We start from the raw sequence: 23494 nt of genomic DNA on the forward strand, positions 1-23494 counted from the left end.
TTTTTTTTGCATAATCACATGTGGGTGAGTTTCACAGCTTTGTGTGGCAGTAGAAAGTGAGTGTCCTGACGGCGCTAGAGACAGAGGTACACATGCCTCACCTCTATGGTTGGGTCGTATTCATCCACAAAGTGGTTCTGGATGAGTTGGATGGTGAGAGCGCTCTTGCCCACGCCTCCAGCCCCTACGACCACAAGCTTATATTCTGTCATTCTTCAACTGCAGGAGAAAAAAAAAAAAAAGATGAAAATCAATGAGCAGTTAAAGACTTTTGCAGCTCCAGCTTTAATGTACTTACCGGACTTTAAATAAGTGTCAATTAACTGATGCTATTATCCAAAGCACCTTCACTAATTTCAGGTTCAGTCTGCTGGAGTAACCTAGGGTTAGACTTCTTGCTCAGGGGCACGACAGTGATAGTACAATAATAAAGCCTTTTTACGGTTTGAACTTACAACCATTCAGCTACCAACCCAGATGTTCAACCATTACACCACCACAGCATCCTACAATCAGGCAAGACTGTAAAAGTTTGTCACATTGACATTTACTTAAAATGCCAGGTTTAATGGACTGACCCAAAAACAGCATTTAAACACCACTATTAAAACATTAGTAGTAGTACCTTTATTATCCCCTTGGGGAAATTCTGTTTCAGTGGGTTTCAACATGCATTTCACATAGAAAACAATACAACATAGCAACAAGAACACAAATATGAAGGGGAAAAAATGTAATTATTAATTTCTAGAAATAATCAATATGGAACTGAATCAACAGATCCACAAAGGAATACTACAGTTCTCTATGGTTTGAAATTATATATTTATGAGTATATATATATTTATGAGTATATATATATATATATATATAAAACATTTTGTTGACACCTACATCATTAATCATCTTTACAATAGAATAGATTTTCTTCGATCACTTTATTACTGCAACTAAATAATCAGTTAAATAAACCGATTCAACGCATAACTAATGATAGAATAGCATGATTTGACATGTTATAAAGTTACGTATTATCTTACATGCTGCTACTCTATAACTTTACCATGAGTATAATCATTACTTCTCACTTTTCGTTACAATAACTCAACCAAACCGATTAATCTACAGTAAACAGAATCAATTCAACAGGTGATGCACTAATAGAAAATACTCATTTAACAATTTTAAAAGTTACATATTTATAGGCTAGTCCCGTGTAAGACCTTTTTACTATGACTTTTCTTTATTAGTTTTATAATTAATCGACTAACTAAAAGACTCACAGACTGCAACATAATACTACGATTTGAAATCATTTGACATGTTTTTACTGAAAACCAACCTTACAGTATTCTATGTATCTTTTTGAGCATATATGATTTATGTTATGTGCAATAAAGTGTGAATTAGATTTTAACTCAAGTTAAAATAAGTTAATCGTTAATAAGTATAGTTAAGCGCCATTGTATCGCAGGGCCCGAATTTTATTTGGGCGTGCGATGACAACAACACACTGGAACAAAATATACACACACAAAAGCTCACATTTAACCATTTCTTAGCTTTATCTGCACATGATTGCTCGTGACTGTTAATACACACGTTAAAATAGCTTTTCTATCATTTTTACCTCTGGGTTTGTTGTAAGTTCCGCGTCTGAAAAGCCTCTAAATGACTCGAGCGTTTATATCATGACCTTGCCATAATGTTTTTATCCATTTAAACAGCGTGTATAAAGCCGCATGTACCAGTAAGAGGGTTTGAAGTTTTTTTTTTTTCCAAACTAGAAAAAAATAAAAATAGAGCTGAATTCTAATCTTTCTAGGCTAACGTTACATGTCCTGCGCTCGGAGGCTGTGCTTCACATAGATATGGGCGGACACACTGTTTGCGTCCACCTAAATGATCACTTACCCCAAAATATCAACGGTTTTCAGCTGTTTACGATTATTTTCAGTAGGTGGAGGAGGTTAAAAGGACGAGTAATACGCAGTCGAGCAGCCCCTTCCGAGCATCAGCATGCATCTTGCATTATAATAGACGAAACATCTGTAGATACAAATAATCCCGATCGGTGTCCTTTCAATGAGCTGTGTAGGGCGGAGGGCTTGATCGATAACTAACCGATTAACAACACCGCTAATTAAAGGCTAACTATGGTTATACGACGGATAACAAATGCACTTTAGTTTACAGTGTAATAGCACACGAGAATGTGCTAAGACATATTCGATACTGGGTAAAGACCGGCTTTTGACAAGCGCTGAGGGCAGTATTGGCGTAGACTGACTTGCTCCTTAAATAGGCCCTAAATATAACCGGAACGTGTACGTGCGTACGTCATCGCGTATGTGGAATCTTATTGGATGTTTCACCTGTCAGTCAGAATTCATGTTTTTGCATTCGGTGCGCAAGGAGCCAATCGTCTACGTTTATTGACTGAATAATACCAATTACTCGGCCTAGATGTTTATTGTTTGACTTGATGCTTTACTTTATACGTTTTTTTCTTTGCAATTTAATGTAAATATAGTTAACAGATACACATAATTGTGAAACAAAGCATACAAAGTAAAGAATATGGGGGGAAATTTATTTTTTTTTATTTTTTTGTCTCTATAAAATGTCAAGAGCGAAAATATTGGTATATTTGCATTTCTCTATTTACAGTTTGTGGAGATGTTTTAGTTTACAATATTACATTTGTCATAATTGAAATGATCATTTATATAGTAACCAAAAATAATATGACTAACAGGCAAAGAAAATTCACTAAAAGATTATGAACATTAATATCAGGGGTGGATTCGTTTTATAAAACGTAGCTAGAATTCCAGAAATATTTTACTTGGAAAAAGCCTAATTGATTGCATAAATTATGCTTGGAATTCTCTCTACACTAACCTTGCGATACGTTTTAATTTTGAGTTCACTTTTAATCATTATTCATATATTTTTATTATAATGTAAGTAATTGCAAAGTAATTATACAAATACAAAATATTTTGCAACACCAAGAGTTTTGAAAAAAAGACAAAGTGAAAGATTTACGACTTTAGCATACAGTCTATTATTTGATCATAAACATATGTTTTATATATATGTATATATATATATATATATATATACATACATACATAAACATATGTTAAATACTAATGATGAACTTTGAATAAATCATTTCCATTTTAATTTTATAAGATGCAATAAAAAACGCTAAAGACACAAGGGGTCAGCATTTCCACGGTTTTGTAACTCAAGTTTCATTTCAATAATGGCGTCAAACTGTTTTTGCTGTATTCAGATGTTTTGTCTTTTGATTTTGATTTTTTTTATTTAATGCTTATTAAAGTTTATAGGCATTACTCTGCTGTAAATTATTATTCAAACCACTTAGGAGACTAACCGTTTTTTATTGAATAATACTTTTTAAATAGAGACTGCTGGGGCCATTTTTTATTTAATGATTAATCATTTAAATTATTTAATTGACACCTCTTATTGTGCAAATATATCAAATTAAACAAACAAAAAAATAGGTCCAGATTAATGCAGCTCAATGGAGGCTTTGGTTTTCTGAGCCGTCAAGCGACCTCTTGAGGAAGAGAACTGTATTCACACAAGTCCCGCCTCCTGCGACGAGATGGGCCAATAGGAGCCTCTCAAAGCGGTCTCTGATTGGACAGTTTAGAGATTGAGGGCGGGACTTGACAGAATGCGGCGAGTAGATGAGACGGGCGTGTTTTCCACATTCTAGCTCGGATGGACTGACTGCAGCACAGCGTGAAAACTTTTTCCTGTGGGGCGGTGAAACTTACGGATGAAATCCGCTAATTTTCTCAGACTTTTGCGCTGTAAAAAATACAAAATATAACAGCAGTTCGTTTATATTTAGCAAACGAATCTGTATAGTAAGGATTAATACAGAAAAAAAACCCTGAATATCACAGTGTCCTTATAATTTATTGTAACGTTACAAACTTTGGTCATTGTAACATCGAATCGGACAAAAAGTGGATAAATGTTTTCCTACATTTAGTCATAAAGGTAAGAATGTACAGATTTTTCATGCGGAAAACGTCATTAATAAATGTAACTTAAAAACAGCAGTTATATGTCAATACGCATTCAGCATGACAATCTGAAACATTTAGTTGCATGATTTAACTTTAAGTCTTAATTTCAGATCTAACGTTGTAACTAACAAAATCAAGATGACGGTGTCGGGTATGGTAAATGTTTTGTTATCTAACTTTCAAAAACAATATTAAAACAGCATGTTTTTAGTATTCTGTATGCAGACCATCATATCAATTGACATCAACACAAAATGTGAGTTTCTTAATCAAATCCAAAGCAAAATATGAGATTTGCGTTTAATACTGTGGGAAAACGAAGTCACTGCTACTTTTCTGTCCTCTAAATGTGGATGCAATGAATTGTTAAAGGGATAGTTCACCCAAAAAAGAAAATGTGATGTTTATCTAGGCTATATTTATATAGAGATGGTAGATTTGGGTTATTTTATTTGTAAAGTCTCTCAACTTTTATTATTTTCAGATTTTTTTCAATGTTATTTGTATTCAATTATTGATATTTGAAGGACCAGTCAGCTTAAAAAACATCAGTATGCGTTAGTTTGACTATTTAAGCGTTTATTTGATGCAGTATACAGTTACTACTAAACCCAGTTATTATCTAGGCTAGTTATTGAAACATATTTAATGCACTTTTAAATTGAATGACTAATTAGTATGGGAAGTACGATCCATGTTATCATGCAATGCAATAGAAAAATTACTGGCCTTGGTGGTTCTAACAAAGACGTTATGGAGATTTATAAAATAATTTGGTTATTTTCGTTTTATCATATCTTATATCATGTAGGCTATTTACTGCAAAATACTCATTTAATCCAAAAAAGTGTCTTTAGTGCATTTTTGTATTGCCACAAAAGTATGCAGATGCTTTACAGTGGGAATGCGTAACTACTTAATTGAAAGTGGTAAGATGAGAGATTATTAATAAACTACTTAGTCACGTTGACACTTTATCCAGTACCCTCGTAACTCAGTTTTTGGCTGGTCCTTCAAAGCTAGCCTGCTGATCACAACCATGGCAAAAGAACAAAGGCAGTATTATATCCAGCGAAACGTGCCATCCAGATGTTAGCGATTCTGCCTGTCTAAGGCCTAGCTGTGGGTGTGGAGCTGGGTTTTAAGGGGTCGACGTTTATTAAGTTTATTAAAGCACCTCAGCTGAGACTTGGGTCTCAACAAACTCTGAGATTTACAAGAGCGAAGGCGGCTCTTGCTGGTCCGTTGTTAAATACCACTGTTCTTGCCATCTAAAATCCTTAGAGAAGGACTTTGTTTAAAAGCTGGCATGATTTTATTCCCTTCGTAGTTTTGAGGAAAGTGTTGTTTTCCTGTTACTTTCCATGAAAGCTCCTCATTGTTTTTTACTCTTACTGGCTAAATGTGCCAAACTGCGTGGAAGAATCAACCGTAGCAAAGTAGATTGCAGGACACCCAGGGGGTTTAGGAGCAAGATTTGGAGATTTCACTGTGAATTCACTCACTTTCTTCCAAAACCTCAGGTTATTGTTTTACTGGGGTGGGGAATGAAGGTTTGTTTTCCTTCCTCCGTCGTCCCAGATGGGAGATTTGGTGAGGACACAGTTCTCCTCTGTGTTTGGCAGATGGGAGGTCTTTCTTGGCTCAGTTTGATTGTGTAGTGGCATTGTTTGTTTACTTTGCGTTTGATTTGCACCTTAATTTTCCCTCGGTAAAAGGAACAAGATTCAAAACACGAGGTTTAAAAATATATTCCAATTCTGCCGTAGCTCATAAGAGAATACCAGGAAAAAAAGTTCTTCTAAATAAAAAAAAAAAACTTTGGCCATATTCCATTCCTGGCCATATAACTCATGGACGATGAGTGTCAAGTGTTTGATTAGAGAAAGCGAGATGGAGGCTAGAAACATCTTATCTCCTTCAGCATTCAGTGCCCAGCTGCGTGGAATGTGTAACCTCAATGTTATCCGTTTCCATGGTGTAAAATCAAGGCCCAAGTCTTCGGATAACCACCTGCACCTTCGGATAACAAGCCTCAACAATGCATTAGTCACTAGCTAATCTTTTCAGTAACTTCACTATACAGTGGCCCCAAAAGTGAAGGGATAGTTCATCCAAAAACAAAACTTTTGTCATCTTTTACTCACCCTCATATCATAATCAAACCTGTATGACTTTCATTTGTTTGTGGAACATAAAAGAAGATATTTTGAAGAATGTTTCAGCTGTTTTTGTCCATATTATGAAAGTCAATGGGACACAAATCTTACAAGCTCCAATAAGGATAAAAAGATAGCATGAAATTAATCCAGATGACTATTTTGTAAGTTTTCAAAGTTCATAGCTTTTATTGTCATATGCACATTCCCTGCACAATGAAATTCTTACTTTGCTTTCCACTCTGAATGCCGCTAATAGAAAAACAAGAATAAATTATTGATAAAGAAGAAACAAATACGCAAAAATACAAATATAAAAAGTGCATTAAATAGTGGTGCAGTATTACAGTACAATGTGTTTGAAGCAACACAGTCACTTTCTGTGAAGAACAGCTAGAAATGTAAAGCCCAAAGTATTCTTCAGTTTTTTACGTGTACACTAGCGTATGCGTACAGTCAAAACATGCAGGCTTTCAAAGTATACTCCATTTGACAGAGTGCGCGAACGCATGCGGTCGACACACGCACTCTAGAAAGGTTCATCTTACTCCAGCTGTGCTATATTTCTCCAGAAATGATGACCGATGAAAATGTCTTTGTAGTCTTTTAAACTAAAGTTGCTGCTATCTCACAACCCTCTCACAGAAGTGCTTGTCAATGCGGCCGTCTGTTTTTGTTGCAGTCTCCGCTATTTTGTTGTTGTTGTTCTGTCACTTTAGTTTCATTTTCTTCTGCGAAACAGCGGCCCGGGCCAGTGCTGCCACCTTGTGGAACAACTGATTAGTGCAAAACCAAGTCAATGCACATGTGCGACCTGCATGTACAAAGTAGGAGTGATTACAAAAATTGGGTGGTGCACGCACAGTAATTGCGTACTATTCTGGTGACGAAATTTGCGTCACGCGCACTGTACGCTGACCCTCGCATATGTGTAAAAAACGAAGTATACTTTGCACTTAAGGCTTTAATAACTCTTGAATTAAAACATTGATCAACCTCAGTCTCCCATTTGGTCATGTGAGGTGAGGCTTGACAATACATTTCAATCTGTTCATTGTACAAAGTAATTGTGTTACTATCAAGTCTGGATTAATTTCACGCTTTTTTATAACCTTCATGGACCTCAAAAATGTTGGGTCCCATTTACTTTCATAAAATGTACAAATACAGATTAAACATTATTCTATCTATCTATCTATCTGTTTCTTGGAGTGTATTTACTCTTGGAACGGTTTCAGCCGAGGCCTGCAACTAATTATGAGAGAGTGCATAAATTGCTAGTAATTACATGTAGCATGGCAGCTAGTGCAAGCAGAATAAAAGGTTAATCCAAAATAGCTCAGCAATAATAACGGCACACCATCGTTAATCAGGAAATTAGCTAATTCTCTCTGATTTTGGATGGACCTCGAATCTTGTATCATTTGTTTTTAATTTGATCCTATCCTTCAAGACTTGTAAGTTTTAGCCTCTGCCAAGAGCTCACTTGTTCCTTAACATCCAAAGGTAAGGTTTTGTTGGACATATACGCTGTGTTAATTTCCCATTAGAGGATATGTTTTTTGTTTTTTTTTTTATATTAGTTTTAATGCAGCTTTTGGATCAGCCAAATCTAAAGTTTTTCCTGAAAAATATGTAAGTGCCCATACAAAAACCCGCATCCCGAAATGCTATCCAAAGTTTAACTTCGGGTTAGCGATTTGTTTAACATTAAGTTTGAGCAATAATAAGTTTTGTTTGTCTTAGCAAGCACCACAAATTATTTTAGTCACGGACAAAGCATAAGAAGTGTTTGCCAAATATTTTTAATAAGCAGGTTGTTGCTTATATTTACACACAAAGTTGGACAAGGAATACAGTGAAATTGGCGGGAAAACGTTGGGTACCTTACTTAATTGATTCCTGAGGGAAAATTCAGATGCCTGAATCAGAAGTATGAGCAATGGTAAGAGGATATTACTCAGCAGAGTTAATTGAGATTAGCCTTAGAAAGAGAAACCTCACAAAATCGCTGCTGGTGGAATTTATACCTCCTTCCTGCTTTCTGTCTGCAAACAACAGTCTCTGTCACATTTCATGGTGCAAGAGTTTTCTTCACGCCGTACTTATGGTCTGAATGCTACTAGAGTATAGATAAAATATATAGAAATAAGGGGAACAGAATTATTGGGAACAGATCCTGAATAGAGATATTCACAATTCTTAAAAAGAACACAGAAGCATGCAGCGCATTTCCATAAGGACCAATGCAATCTACCAAGAGCTGCGCAAATTAGCGTAGGGTTGCAAACAAGCTGAGCTGATGCTAATCAGGTGCGTGTAATCTATTAACAACACAGGCGCAATATGGGTTAAGACATGCTTTTTTGGGGGGTGTTAAATAAAGGTTTAAATAGCAGTAAACTGACTAGTGCAAAACCTTAGTAAATCACCTTGCATGATTTATGTAAATACTCTCCTTCCATAAACTTTGCATCTGAAATGGAAACTCCACAAATGCGTATGCAATAAGGTCAGAACAACTCTGTCCACGCCTTTTCTTCGCTAATAGTAAATCCTGAAAGTAGTTTTTTAATGCCAAAAGGGGGTTTGCGCTAGTGAAAGCTGTTAGTAAATCTGGCCCATAGTTTTCATGTGGGATGATGTCATCACGATGAAGCCAGAAATGGCTCCAGCAAACTGACAGTCGGTTCCCAAGTGCGTCATTGTGACATTCACAAATGGTGCTTGACTAACTTCTGCAGTGCTCGATTTAGACCAACTAAAGTGATCGCTTGTGCTCAGCATGATGTGCAGATGATTGAATGGCGTGCTCATGGTGGGGCAGCAATGCAATTCAACACAGGATCTTCCTGATTAAGGCCTGAACAAAACTGTTCAAAATGCCCAATGTAGTACTTCTGAATTTCCACACTTTTGACTTGAAATTGTCTCGTGACGTTTGTTTGCGCTTCCACGAAGACCGTAGGGCAGACATTCTGTTACAAATAATCATATTGTGTCAACCACTGTTTTAAAGTGCCATTGATCTTTTGTGGCTCTTTAGCACTGTGTTTCGGGTTCTTGGCTTTTTATTTTGCTCTTACATTGTGAAAAAGACAACAAATACTATGGACTTGTGATCTGATTTTTTATTAAAAGAGGTCAAACTTTAAATGACAAACGTTTTGACAACCTTGGTTCCCTTGTGTTTTTGGTTAATTCAGTCAAACATATATGCAGCAGACGTGAAGCCATCCGTTAACTGGGCTTCCTTGCTTCAGTGATCGCTCCTGGAAAAATGTCAGTCGGCTGCATGCCACTTTTGCGCTAGTCGGAAAAGGACACACAAAATAACCCCACAATGCATCTGACTATCGGCTACAGGACTCCATCTGTTGTCATAAACCCTATTCGCACAGGATTAGTATTACCTGGTGACCTCCAGTCATTTGTAATAATTGCGGAGGTTGTCTGTGATCTTAATCCCGTGCGAATCGGCCATGTCTGTAATTTGTAAAGTAAAAATTCCCCCGCAAATGACCTACCATATTTCGCCGAACACCGAGGGCCCTGTGATAATATTAGTCCCGTGCGAATCGGCATCTCTGTGATTCGGCCAGCATTTGGCGGGTCGTATATCATTTTTCGAGGTTTTTGTTTGCTGTGCGCCTTTTTATCCATCTTCCGCAAAGAATGGAGCTGCGTTGGAGTGTTTGATAGTATTTTGGGTGCTGTTATATCGCTACACCATACAATTTGCAGAAAGAGAAAGCTGAAATTTTTTTGAGGTTAATGTGTTACAAATAAATCAAGCACAAAGCTTGAGATATTATTTTAACCTGGTGAAATATAAATGACACAGGGCACGAAACTATATTCGTTTATTTTTTTTAAAAATCCATCTGGAGCATAGAACGGGACTCTCAAAGCCTGGACATCCGGGTATCCGGGAGACAAGTCAGTAAATTCGAGTAAAATCACAGGCTTCGCTTATCCCGTGCGAATGCACCACACGAAATTCAGATGTGGGGGGGTAATTTCAAAATCACACAAGGTCCCCAGATAATACTAATCACGTGCGAATAGGGCTATAGACACTAAAGGGTAGTAAAATTGAAGGACAAAACACTTATCTGCTCACAGTAGGGCAAAATGGAAAGAAAATGAAATGCAGTATGCAACAAACATCACATTTTTTACATTTGCTGAGTAGCTCACACCTAAATAGAGATGAAGAAAGAGTCACTGTTGTGTGACAATTCCAAGTGTGATTTTTATTTTATTTTTTTGTATAAATTTATGGGCCAATCTAAATGTGATTTGAATGTCCTTGCATTGGCAGCCTGGATTCTGAATGATTCCAAACCATGTATAATCAAAAATTTGAAATTTGGCAAGAACTCCACAGACTCCAGTAGCTATTTGGTTTTGTTGTAATAAGCTCTCTTTTTTTCCATTTTGGCTCAGACAGAAGAGCTGTTATAGGGGTTCCACCACACCATATGTCTCTGCACTAAACCAGAGATATTCAGCGTACTCTCCCATACGGGGTTGAAAAAAAGCAATTGAAAAGACACTTTTTTTGTTGGGTAGTTCTTGGAAATAATGGCTTGACTGTTTAATGCAAAGTATTATTATATCTTGTATTCAAACGAGAGGGTTACTGTTGCAGAAATGGTAGAGCGTGACAATAACAACGTCAAGGTCATGGTTTGGAAACATGTCCTGATAAAGTGTATAATGATAAAAACTCTAAGCTGCTTTGGATAAAAATAGTTTCATTTTTAAGATGTTTTTCAAGCTGAATTATGAATGAATTTTATCTGTATAAGATTTCCAAAACTTTAAGAAAATTTTTTTTTTTCTATATCATTTTTATTTTTTTCAATTACCAAGGATCTTGAGCTAATTCTGTTGAAAAAACTTGGAAAATTATATGTTTTAACAACCTGGTTTTTAGTCCAAAGAGTTGTCCTTTGAGGACTGCACATTGTTTTTTATGAGTAATGCATACTTTTGTGTGCTTGCAGATTTTATTAGCGCAGGACGGGTGTAGTATTTCATTCAGAGAGGAGCTCTGTCTTGATGCTGTGGTCTTTGGCTGCTGCAGTGCTTTACTTTTCCAGCGCAGTGCCCCATACAGTCAGTAAATTGTCCCTGTCCCTCCTCTGGAGCCAAACTCGAGGCTCTATAAACATAATGAAGAGATTAAAAGAAGGGACTTATTTTGATATCAGAACTTCTTCAAAGAAATAGAGAGAATGGACGAAATAAAATTGTCCTGAATATACTAAAAAATAAAAGGAGACTATGCATAATCTTGGCATTGTTGGCATATGTTAACAAAAAATTGTGTATAAAAATGTATCACAAGACTGGCTAGGGCCTATATTTGAGGGATCTAATCCACTTCATCCAACGCTGTTTTGTTCTCTGTTTTCATCTGTGAGAATGCTCTTGATATATGTATTTTACCCTTTTGTTGAGTTTTAAAAAGTGTGACACATTCGTTCTGCTCTCACTGATTATTTGGTCCCCCCCATCCCCCCCAAAATAAACTCTGTGCGTACCCTGGGAAGAAATCCTGTAGGTGCCCCTGCTCAGGCGTGCATGGTTGCCAGCCCATCGTCCTAAAATTTTACCTGTACACAGAAGTGGGAGGAACATAATGTCAGGTCCAGCTGGTCTCACTGTATCCAGCAGGACATTCGCACTGCGGCCAACTGTTTTTCATGTCATCCTCCTGCTCTTCACACCCTCGGCACACCTCCACAAAAAGCAGATTCATGGCCAATTCGTTTCTTGGAAAATATGCTATTTTGGGACCATGCGTGAGCTGTTGTTTCAAAGAGACTGAATCATTTTTTAGACAGCAGTATCTTGTTTCTTTGTTACATACAATACAAGAGCTGATTGATCAGCTAGTCAGAGATCTGAGGAAGGAAATGTGTCCATCTGGAAGCACAGAGGTCTCCTGCTAATAGCAGTCATTTCCTTTTACAAAGCTTTCCTGATTAGGAAAGGCTCTCATTATAACACTTGTCTTTGTTCCTAGACAGATGCATTTCAGATTGTTGTAAAGTTAATGGATATTTGTTTAGGCTTTGTTAAATGCCACATTGAAACCTCATTAAAAGTAAACATTTAGTTGAGAACAAAGAGACAAACCTTATGGGAATAAATCATTTGCATTTACAGAAGAAAATAAAGCAGTAAAACAATAGTGTTAAAAGGATAGTTCTCCCCAAAATGGCCATTTTGTCATCATTTACTTACCCTCTTGTCGTTCCAAACCCATTTTGCTGTCCTACTTAAACTTAAGAAAGCTCAGAAAATGACACCATAAGTGAACTATATGCGCGCTATATTTCAATCCCTCTGGCGCCTTAAAATAGCTTTGTGTGATGAACAGACTTGCTAAACGAAATACCAGTCAATGATCAGATTCATTTCTGACGCCCACATTTTTAGTATGAGAATATCTGCACAAGGCAGTGAGAAGTATATGTCATTCCCAGGTGTTTCCTAACCGGTGTTGTGGTTTTTGCAGAGTTGCCGTGAGGGGGTGACGGCTGTAGCGCTGGACCCCTAGAGCAGGACGGTATGATGTCACAGGCAAGCAGCCCCAGACCCTCCAGAGTTTGACCCGGGATGGAGCTGAAAGTGTGGGTCGATGGAGTTCAGCGTGTGGTCTGTGGGGTCACAGAGGCCACCACCTGCCAGGAAGTGGTCATCGCTCTTGCTCAAGCAATTGGTAGGGAGTCTCAATATGAAGTAGCTCTTTTAATGTAGTCCTTCATATTAAAAAAAAAACAAAAAGTGTTGGAGAAGCTACAAAAATATTCACAGTAGTTCACCAAAGAATGAAAACTCATCATTTACTCACCCTCATGTCGTTCCAAACTTGTATGACTTAACAAATTAGACATTATCAAACTTGAACGCTACATTAAACATAAATATTAAAACAGATTTATCCTAATTGATATTCATGAATGGGAACCATGGTTATAAGTAGCAGTGTTATCTAAATATTTGGGACTGTTTACACCTAGTCAATTCATGCGTTTTCTCTGAACGGATGGCTATCCGATCGTGAAAAGACCTTGTGAAAATGCCCTCCGAAACACTTTAGAGACTTCGATTTAATGTAAATCCAATCTCTCAAACCACTTCAGGAGGTGGTCTGAGATGCATTCCAGATGAAACTGGACAAGTGTAAATGCATCTGATTGCTGAAACCACATATGTAAATTTTACTACTCCCAAAAAAGAGAGCGTGTGAGAGCTTGTTATAGGCTATATATCATGTTATAGTCAGATATGACAGCGCTAATGCAACATGCATTGCTGCAGATGAGTAGCTGAGCATCTCTTCAGCAAGCCGACATGCAAACTGCCGCAAATGAAACTGAAAGTAAGTCGTAGATGCTCAACACACAATCATCCTCATTAAAAGTAGTGAGACCAAATAATTTTACGAGTGCTGATGCCGCTCTCTTTCCTATTGCGGTCTTTGATCTTGAAATTAGCTAATGATGAGTAAAATGCAGCGCATATCTGTTGCTTTCATTGACGTGAACTCAGTTAAATTTGCATATAGCGCGGGAACACTTAAAACACATCACAGAGACTTTTGGGAATACTATTTAGGCCCTGTCCCAAAAGGCACACTTCATATAGACTTGTGGTCTTGTGGATTTACAATGGCTGCCACATGCTCATCCTCGTGCAGTACACAAGACCAAAGGGTGTCCCATTTGTCATTTTAGGTTTGGCCCACGAGCGCCCCTTTGCAACCACTAAACCACTATGCACCTTTGATGCACACTCCTGCTGAGCAGACCTCTACCCAAGAGTCAAAGAGGCATTAGGTCAATAAAGTGTGAATTCAGAGGAAGAACACAATTAGAGTGTAATTTGGGACAGGCATTTAGTGATGGCTCAAATGAATAGCTAGTTCAATTAAATTAATCATCTGAACAAACTGATTCACCAAAATGAACCAGGCTCCCCAACACACAAGGAGTAACACAATATGACACAAAAACACTCATAACCAATTCTGTCATGCTACTGCTATCTGTTGAAAAAAGTAGCTCTTTACTGGAAAAGAGCTTATACTACTACCAAAAAAAAAAAAAAAAGGGTTTGTTTTTTTGTTTGGTTACATATAGTCAGATATGACAGCGCTAATGCAACATGCATTGCTGCAGATGAGTAGCTGAGCATCTCTTCAGCAAGCCGACATGCAAACTGCCGCAAATGAAACTGAAAGTAAGTCGTAGATGCTCAACACACAATCATCCTCATTAAAAGTAGTGAGACCAAATAATTTTACGAGTGCTGATGCCGCTCTCTTTCCTATTGCGGTCTTTGATCTTGAAATTAGCTAATGATGAGTAAAATGCAGCGCATATCTGTTGCTTTCATTGACGTGAACTCAGTTAAATTTGCATATAGCGCGGGAACACTTAAAACACATCACAGAGACTTTTGGGAATACTATTTAGGCCCTGTCCCAAAAGGCACACTTCATATAGACTTGTGGTCTTGTGGATTTACAATGGCTGCCACATGCTCATCCTCGTGCAGTACACAAGACCAAAGGGTGTCCCATTTGTCATTTTAGGTTTGGCCCACGAGCGCCCCTTTGCAACCACTAAACCACTATGCACCTTTGATGCACACTCCTGCTGAGCAGACCTCTACCCAAGAGTCAAAGAGGCATTAGGTCAATAAAGTGTGAATTCAGAGGAAGAACACAATTAGAGTGTAATTTGGGACAGGCATTTAGTGATGGCTCAAATGAATAGCTAGTTCAATTAAATTAATCATCTGAACAAACTGATTCACCAAAATGAACCAGGCTCCCCAACACACAAGGAGTAACACAATATGACACAAAAAACACTGATAAACAATTCTGTCATGCTACTGCTATCTTTTAAAAAATTGCTCTTTACTGGAAAAGAACTTCTACTACCAAAAAGCTGTGCTTCTATTTTTGGTTGGTTACTCCCCAGCAGTGGCATGGAAGACTTAAATCATGGAAGGTATAGTTGCTTCCTAAAACCATCTGGCATCTGGGTTGATTGAGTAATCATCATCCATTTCATAATTGAAAAGAAGATGAAGTATCAGAGAGTTTGTATTGGCTTTCCAACAGCTTGATACTAGTTTATCAGCTTGTCTAAAGACATTAGGCATATTTTAAGGAGTTTCAAGGAGAGGCTCAATGAAGCTGATTTCAGTTAATTACATCGTTTTTGAAACCTGTTTTGGTTGACGCCACCGTTTGATTCTATTTTCAGCTGCACTCAGACTGGTATAATCTAAAGGCACCCTCTTGTATTAGTGAGAAACGCGCTGTCGCAACCAAAGTGCCCACTGACATGGAAAATCTGATTCATTCTACTGAAAGAAAAAACTCTTAAAAACACCTCAATCTTCTTTCACAGTTTTGGGAGTAATCTGTATGTTATTACAGGGGGAAGAAGGTATAAAAAATCATTGCTCACTGTTTCAAATGTGTATCTTCAGATGAAATGCACTAACCATATGAAGAAGAACTATTCGGTCATTTTGCCCTTAAGCAATTTATATGGTAGTGGAGAAGGACAGGAAATGATGGGCGGAAAAGGGTGGAACAGGATTGGGAAAAACATCCTTAAAATATTTGTGTATTCACATAACAATGATAAGTCAAAACATGACAGATTTAAACAAGAATTACAAGCGTTTTTTTCCCATTAAAGTTACTACTTTTGGGAAGTATCTTTAAATGATGTACACTAATATGAGATTGTAAATCAGACTGTGTTTATTTACAAAGAGCGGTTGCTTTAGCATGATGCTGAGCATGAAGTTAATTGTGCTACATAATAGTAAATAAAAATTACCGAGAGCACATTTAATATTTATGGCTCTAGTCTTATTGGTAGTCTTATTCAGCACTGTAATCCTTATTCTTTTTCATAGGTCGCACAGGACGCTATACACTGATTGAAAAATGGAGGGACACTGAGAGACATCTTGTTCCTCACGAGAGTCCGGTGGCCTCTCTGAACACTTGGGGGCAGTATGCCGGTGACGTGCAGTTTATCCTACACCGCACAGGTCCATCTCTCAATGAGTACCCCTCAACCGATGGTCTGAATTCTCGAGGCCCAGAGCGTGGCTTACATCGGCAGAGCCTTCCGTTGATGGCCAAGCTCCGAGCTCCGGGGGACCGGTCCTTCAGTCGGCACGAACCACGCCGCAAATCTCTGACCTTAACCGGTGTGCCCCGCAGTTTGAGGGACATCCTTAGTGGAGGCAGGCTCAGTGACAGCAGTGCCAGACAACGAGAGGTTTTATTAAAAAGTGCCCACAATTCACGGTCATTGTCCCCTCGGTTATCAGGCCAAAGAGTGGAGGATCTTACCCAACTGCTGAGACTGCAGAGGGAGACTCTTTCGGTTCTAGACAGCAGGATGCAGGCATACGAGGCAGAGCTTCGAATGTTGACTGAGAAAAGAGTTGGACTAGAGGACGATGAACTGTATGGGAAGATGATGGAGGAAGTTTCAAGGTTGGAAAAGCAGGTGCGAAGGAACAAGGTAGAGATTGAGGAAGAAGAATTCTGGGCAACCGAGCTCGAGATTGAGCGGGAGAGCGAGAGGCAGCTGCAGGAGCACCTCCAGGAGTTGAGCAGTCGGCTGCGCGGCTGTGAGGTGGATCTGGAACAGCGGCTGATGTCTCTGCAGGGCGTAGAGGCCGGCATAGAGGCTCAGAAGCAGCATAAGGAGTTCAGAGAGAGCCAGCAGGCCAGTCAGGGGGAAGTGAAGGCTAGACTTCAGAGAGTGAAAGCAGAACTCAAGGCTCAGGCTCGACACATGGCCCAGCTTGAAAACGGCTCAAGAGCAGTGGAGCGCTCACTGGCTGAGTCATGCAAGAGACGGCAGGTACGTTAAGGTTCACAAACAAAAACTTGAGTAATCAATATGAAATGTTTAAATCGAAGACTGCAATGGTAATCATTGGTGTTGTGCCACTGATTCTTACTAAAAAGTTTCCTTTTCACCAGTATACAGAGAGTATAGAAGAGAATCAACCCCTTTAAAATATATTATTAATACTGTATTTACTCTTAGAACGACTTAGAACATCCAAGTGAAGGATATAACACCAACATGTCAGAAAAAAATAAAATAAAAAAACAGAATCACCGAGTTGGAAAAAGGATCACCCCCTCCTAAAAATGACTTGTAAACTCAATCATTTGTAGCTAATCACACAAAGCCACTTGACTTTCAGATGTGATCAGCTGTGGTCATTTTGATCAGCTCAGCATGAAAAGAGCTTTCCTGGAGCATTTCGGTCCTTGGTAGTGCAACTGAAGCAAACAATCAACTATGGGTGGCAAGGCACTGTCAAATAATCTCCGGGATAAAGTTGTGGACAGACACAAGTCAGGAGATGGATACATAAAATCTCAAAAGCTTTATCAATGTCTAGAAGCACAGTGGAGTCTATTATTAAGAAGTGGAAGGTATTTGGTACAACACAGACCATCCCTGGATCAGGACTTCGCTCCAAACTGGATGAAAGAGCCAGAAGGAAACTCTGAAGCAGCTGCAGGAATTTATGACAAAGAGTGGTCATTGTGTGCATGTGACAACAATATCACAAATTCTCCACAAATCTGGCTTGTATGGGAGGGTTGCAAGAAAAAAGCCACTCCTCAAGAAAGGTCACATGCAGTCACGACTGAGCTTTGCCAAAACACACCTTGAGGATTCTGAGGCAGATGAGAATAAAATTGAAGTATTTGGCCAACAATATGTTTGGCAGAAATCCAATACAGCTCACCCTCCAAATAACGCCATTCCTACAGTAAAGCATAGAGGTGTTGATATTCTGTTATAGAACAATGGATGGGGCAAAATACAGTCAAATTCTTGAGGAAAATCTGCTGCCCTCTGCCAGAAAGTTGTCAATGGGAAAAAGGTTTACCTTCCAATGACCCAAAGCACACAGCAAAACTGAGCACACAGTGGTTAAAGGAGAAAAAGGTGAAAGTCCTTGCATGGCCTAGTCAGAGCTCAGAGAGATTTTAAGGCGACCATACGGGCCATTTTTATGGGACGCACCCTTGCCAGGATTTCTATATTGCCTAAAATATCCAGGTTTTGGCTGTTTGCACTGTGCAGATCGATCATTGTATGACATTATTTCACGAGAGCTATAGAGAGCAGAGCAGACGGCTCCTTATGCTTTCAAATCGCTCTCGCGGTTCTTTGGTGTCATACAATGATCGGTGCGCTTCAAGTCGAACGAACGAACAAACACGTGCGCGTATTTGCACCGCCTTGATCGTTCTCACCTTCTCACGCGCGACGCCACGATTTGTCAATTATGTACAATACCTGCATGTTATTTGTCAAACTACTTTGGATGTTTTAGGCAATATAAAAATCCTGGCCAGGACGTGTCCCGTATAAATGGTGATTTTTCTATACCCACTGTATGTTGTGTTGGCTGCAAAGAAGTCTACAATACCTAGATAAACCATTAAATGATTTCTGTTAATCTTAGTACCAGTTGTTTGGGTGGTGCAGGATCCCCCAGAAGAACGCAATTTTAATTCAGCCATATTTGTTCATGGGCACTAAAGGCTGAAATACACTACAAAAAGTTTGCTCCAATTTGCAGTCTGGATGAGTGGATGCTACTGTAGTTGCCGAAAAGTCACTGATTTCACATAAAATCTAAGTGATCCATGGCCCCAGACTCAGATTTTTTAGTTTCAGACAATGATTCCATCCAGTTGAAGGATATCAAACACGTTTGATATTTTAAACCAATTTTTGAACAGTTATGTTTGTCATTTGGTAGTGTCATCTTTGTAAGTTTTTTAGTCTACGATATCCATGTTTTTCTTCTGTAACCATTTACAAAGTCGGCAAGTGAAGGATACCTAGTTGTTTTAAAATCTGTACTGATATAAAAGTTGTGTAGTGTATTTCTGTTTGACGTCAAGACATGTTGACAAAGCTGATTGCACCACAAGAATGTTCAATCGTTAGTCCTTCATTAGCGACTAGCCTTAGCTGTGATGTCAAAGGCAGCAGGGAGCATTTCCATTTCACGCTTTTAAGAGCCATCCAAAAAATATCTGCATCTGCCAGCAGTGACTAACTGGACCAGGCTAACCAGTCAAACCTTGACTTGTTGGTTTCCCCCACAAGGCATCTTAAGTAGTTAAACCAGCAAAACGTTGATGCAGGTTGACTAGCCTCAATAAATGGTGAACATCATGGCTGGCTAAGGTACACCAACTAGACTAGTACCAAACTGGCATTAACTAGCAATGAAATTCATGCTGGGTTTTTAGCAGGGTTGTGTCTAAAACATTTTTCAATTCTTGTGATTGCTGTAAATGCAAAAATGGCACATGTGTTTGGAATCATGAGCTAATTTTGTGGAAGTACATTGGAGCATTGTTACGGTTTATAGCCAGTTGTTACTGCATTGCTGCAGGCTGAATGCCAGTTGCAATACTACACAAACATTTCATTAGCACCTTCTCCGCCCTCTTTCCACCAGGCGAGTCATTACGAACTGGAACAGCTTACCAAAGAGTTGAGGCAGGTAAACCTACAACAGTTCATTCAACAAACGGGCACCAAAGTCACGGTTCTGCCCGTGGAGCCCAGTGATGAGGACTCCAGCAACACAACAGATAATAAAGGTATTGTTTTTTTTTTGCTGACAATATATCTAAAGCCCCATGGTTATGCTCCACACAGTATGGATACTGTTAGGACTCAAAATCAATGAAGACAAGACCTCGACCATAATGAGTAACAAGTCCATTTTACAAGGTCCATTATTGGCCAGACCACATCTGGTTTTAATTTAGTTACTTTTCACTTACACATCTAGCAAAAAACTGCAGGTCCATGTAGGACACAGTCTTTTCCTGTAAAACATATAACGCTGAGGGTAATTCAGAAGCACTGCAGAGTTTTTGTGTACTCCTGCTTCGTCAGTGCCATGAAAGATTATAGTTGCAACAATTGACTCAGTGGTCTCGCCTCTCATGCACTCTGTCGAGTACAGAAATCTGTTATTTCTTTCTGACTTGGGAGCCTGGATGAAAAATAACATTGCAGTTGCTGAGTTCATAGTGTTTCCTATTGTTAATATTACTAATCCAAAGTGCCACCTTGTGGTTAGAGTTGGTGTTGTACGTGTTATTCCTGCAATCATTGCCAAACAGTTTAATATCCAATGGCATGGCTAATTGGTTAATTAAAAGGCTAATTTGAATATTAGCATACAACATACTGAATGCAGCCTGAAGCTGATAAAATAATGAGTCAAAATCACAGATGATATTATTTCTGATAATATATACTTGTCCTTCTTGACCTGAGTGCGGCCTTTGATACTATCTCGCACAAGATACCCCTGGCCAGGTTAGTTTCTATAGGGATTACTGGCACCCCACTGTCCTGGTTTAGATCCTATCTTACCGGTTGCAATCAGCATGTTCAAATTAAAAATTTTAAATCAAGACCATCTACAGTTACTACTGGTGTCCCTCAAGGTTCTGTTTTGGGCCCATTCTTGTTCATCATCCATTTACTTCCCCTTGGCTATATTCTCAGGAAATATGGTATCCATTTTCACTGCTATGCCGATGACACCCAGCTCTACCTGTCTTCTAAACCCTCTAGCTCTTTTCCTCCACCTTCCTTGACTAGATGTTTAGCTGAAATTAAAGACTGGCTTTCAGCCAACTTTCTAAAACTCAACAGTGATAAAACTGAGGTCTTACTTATTGGTAAAAAATCTACTTTGACTAAATATGATTGTTTTACAGTGGATATCGATGATAATGCAATTTGTCCTTCTCAGCAGGTTAGGAGTTTGGGTGTCATTCTGGATAGCACACTTTCTTTTGAAGCTCATGTCAATAATATTATGCGTACTACGTATTTTCACCTGCGTAATATTAATCGCCTTCGTCCCTCTCTCACAACGAATAATACTGCAATTCTTATTCATGCACTGGTTACCTCATGTATCGACTATTGTAATGCTCTCCTTACTGGTCTTCCTTCTAAACTTCTTTATAAACTCCAATTGGTTCAGGACTCCGCAGCTCATGCTCTTTCTAGGACTTCATCAATAGAGCACATTTCTCCAGTTCTCCAACGTTTACACTGGCTCCCAGTAAAGTATCGCATTGATTTAAAAATTTTGCTTCTCACATTGAAGGCACTTCACAACCTTGCTCCACCGTATCTTACTGACCTTCTCCACATCTATACTCCTCCTTGCACTCTCAGATCTTCACACTCGATCTCTCTTGTGTCGCCGCGTATACGTTTAAGCACCATGGGAGCAAGAACTTTTAGTTTTGCGGCCCCTCGCCTATGGAACTCTCTTCCCCCCAATACGGAACAGTGACAGCCTTCAAACTTTTAAATCTCATCTTAAGACTTATTTTTACCCAGGCTTTCTTATGACTTGCTCTATTAATTGCTCTTATTATTGCTCTTCTAATCCTTTATTGTATTTATGATGTATGCAGTTGTGCTGTTGAATTTTGTAATGCTGGCAGGACTTGTTTATTTATTGTTACTGTTTTTACTAGTTTGCTTGCTGTAAGGTGACCTTGGGTGTTTAGAAAGGCGGCATTAATTAAAATGAATTATTATTATTTCTAGCTCATTCATCACACTAAAAATAAGTCACATTGCATTGTGGGATACAGCCGTGTGCTCTGTTGTATTTGCATATTCTGTGAATTCAGAAAATTGGCATTATGTGCATTGTATCCATACACCACAGAAATAGTAGTATGGTGGTGTGATATTCCAAACAAGCAACTGTTATTGGAATAAAACAGATCTATGGAAATATTTGGTCAAGATTGCACTAATTTTGTTTGTATTCTTAAGTTCTTCTTAGCACATATAGTTAAAATGATCTTTACGATCCCTGTAAGCACAATGAGATATTAGACAAAGTTCTTTAATTTAATTGTTTTCTTTCATTTCCCAGACTTTGCTGCATTAACTGGCTCATTGAAACGACCAGGTTTATCTCATCCAGTGGTTGGCAGCATCCGTGGACTCCATAGTCCAATCTCCTCAGGTTTGAATCCTGAGGGCATCTATGTTTGAGGACCATAAATCACTTCAGTAGATGCAAATCAGATTTTTAAAAACCTCTCCATATATGTTTTAGACTGAATTAATTTTATTTGCTGCTACTTCAAGCTAAACTGATTTGCTCAGCATGAAGGAGAACTTCAGTGGGATCTCTCAAGCAGTTTTTCAATTCCCTATCATAATACTTGATCTTGATCACAAAGAGCTGCATACCATTTCAAATACAAACAATAAGTATGCTGATTTTCATATGTATAGTATCATTGTAGTGTCTACTGTTAGAAAGTGGTACCTGTAACCTTGTCACATACAAAAAAACTAGTAGATGAAGGATGAATTACTTTGGAAGCATAAATATATTTTTGTATTCTTATTTTAGTCTCTAAAAACATTTGTATGAATGTGCAACTTTCAATCTGACCTGTGATATTTAGTTTTTTTTTTTATACTCTGGTTCGTTTATCCGTTTGTATAAGTGTTTTACTATGTTGAGCCAAAGACAATCACCTTTTTCAGTTGCAATATGTTACTGCATGACTGCAAAATATTGTACTCCTTGTAGGGCTGCACGATTATGACAAAAATCATAATTGTCGATTCCCATAAAATTGTAATTGCGGTTATTAATTACGATTATCACAATTTACATTGAATGATGTTTATACCATTGTTTGAAGCAACTGCATGCCATAAATTTATATGAAAATAAACAAGCTGAAAATACTGTAACTGAAAAACTTTTATTGCTTTTCTATAGTATTAAGCCTCAAATGTCAACTATACATTGATTTGGTTTCTTTTTTAAATATAAAAAAAAAGGAAAAAATATGCATGGTTTTATAATGCGATACTAAAACTAAAATTAAAACAATGGAAAAACCCTTAAGATAACCTGTAGAAAGAAAAAAAACATCTTAAGCACGCAGAATAATATTAGTGGACTTTGAACGATTAATTGCTGCTTTGAACGATTACGTAATTGTGGCATCCGTAATTGTAATCGCGATTAGGAATTCGATTAATTGTGCAGTTCTAACTCCTTGCTTTAATTTAGCTAATGTCATTAATGTTGAACTATGCATAAATTTAATTGATACTGACAAATACA

The 23494-nt window shown here is 38.2% G+C and overlaps 2 protein-coding genes across 5 annotated transcripts in view; one reads left to right on the top strand and one right to left on the bottom strand.

Moving 5' to 3' along the window:
* The window catches only part of LOC107675456 (GTPase KRas), a 13180-nt gene extending 10872 nt beyond the window's left edge, over positions 1 to 2308 (bottom strand). For 2 of the 4 annotated variants that reach the window (XM_016469813.1, XM_016469808.1), the window contains exons 1-2: positions 1915 to 2308; positions 102 to 219 (exon numbers count right to left, since the gene is read on the bottom strand). In XM_016469813.1, the coding sequence (XP_016325299.1) occupies positions 102 to 212 (111 nt within the window). In that variant the 5' untranslated portion in view covers positions 213 to 219; positions 1915 to 2308. Of the gene's footprint in view, positions 1 to 101; positions 220 to 298; positions 375 to 1630; positions 1882 to 1914 lie in introns of those variants that run through there. The other 2 variants (XM_016469811.1, XM_016469810.1) reach the window with 2 other exon arrangements.
* Positions 2309 to 3771: 1463 nt separating this feature from the next.
* On the top strand, positions 3772 to 23069 carry LOC107675471 (ras association domain-containing protein 8-like). The gene is made up of 5 exons (XM_016469833.1): positions 3772 to 4047; positions 12768 to 12971; positions 16199 to 17163; positions 19808 to 19952; positions 22277 to 23069. The coding sequence occupies exons 2-5, from the start codon at positions 12869 to 12871 to the stop codon at positions 22396 to 22398; spliced, it is 1335 nt and encodes a 444-aa protein (XP_016325319.1). The 5' UTR covers positions 3772 to 4047; positions 12768 to 12868; the 3' UTR covers positions 22399 to 23069.
* The last annotated feature ends 425 nt before the right edge of the window (positions 23070 to 23494 follow it).

Source organism: Sinocyclocheilus anshuiensis, unplaced genomic scaffold (assembly GCF_001515605.1).
Source record: "Sinocyclocheilus anshuiensis isolate Anshui unplaced genomic scaffold, SAMN03320099.WGS_v1.1 scaffold1270, whole genome shotgun sequence".
In the NCBI taxonomy this organism is placed as follows: domain Eukaryota; kingdom Metazoa; phylum Chordata; class Actinopteri; order Cypriniformes; family Cyprinidae; genus Sinocyclocheilus; species Sinocyclocheilus anshuiensis.

Bases quoted from the DNA above. Each gene is read 5' to 3' on its own strand.
- LOC107675471 (XM_016469833.1), top strand. From the start codon at position 12,869: ATGGAGCTGAAAGTGTGGGTCGATGGAGTTCAGCGTGTGGTCTGTGGG. The intron at 12,972-16,198 runs GTAGGGAGTCTC...TCTTTTTCATAG, and splicing joins CGCTCTTGCTCAAGCAATTG to GTCGCACAGGACGCTATACA. The intron at 17,164-19,807 runs GTACGTTAAGGT...TCTTTCCACCAG, and splicing joins AGTCATGCAAGAGACGGCAG to GCGAGTCATTACGAACTGGA.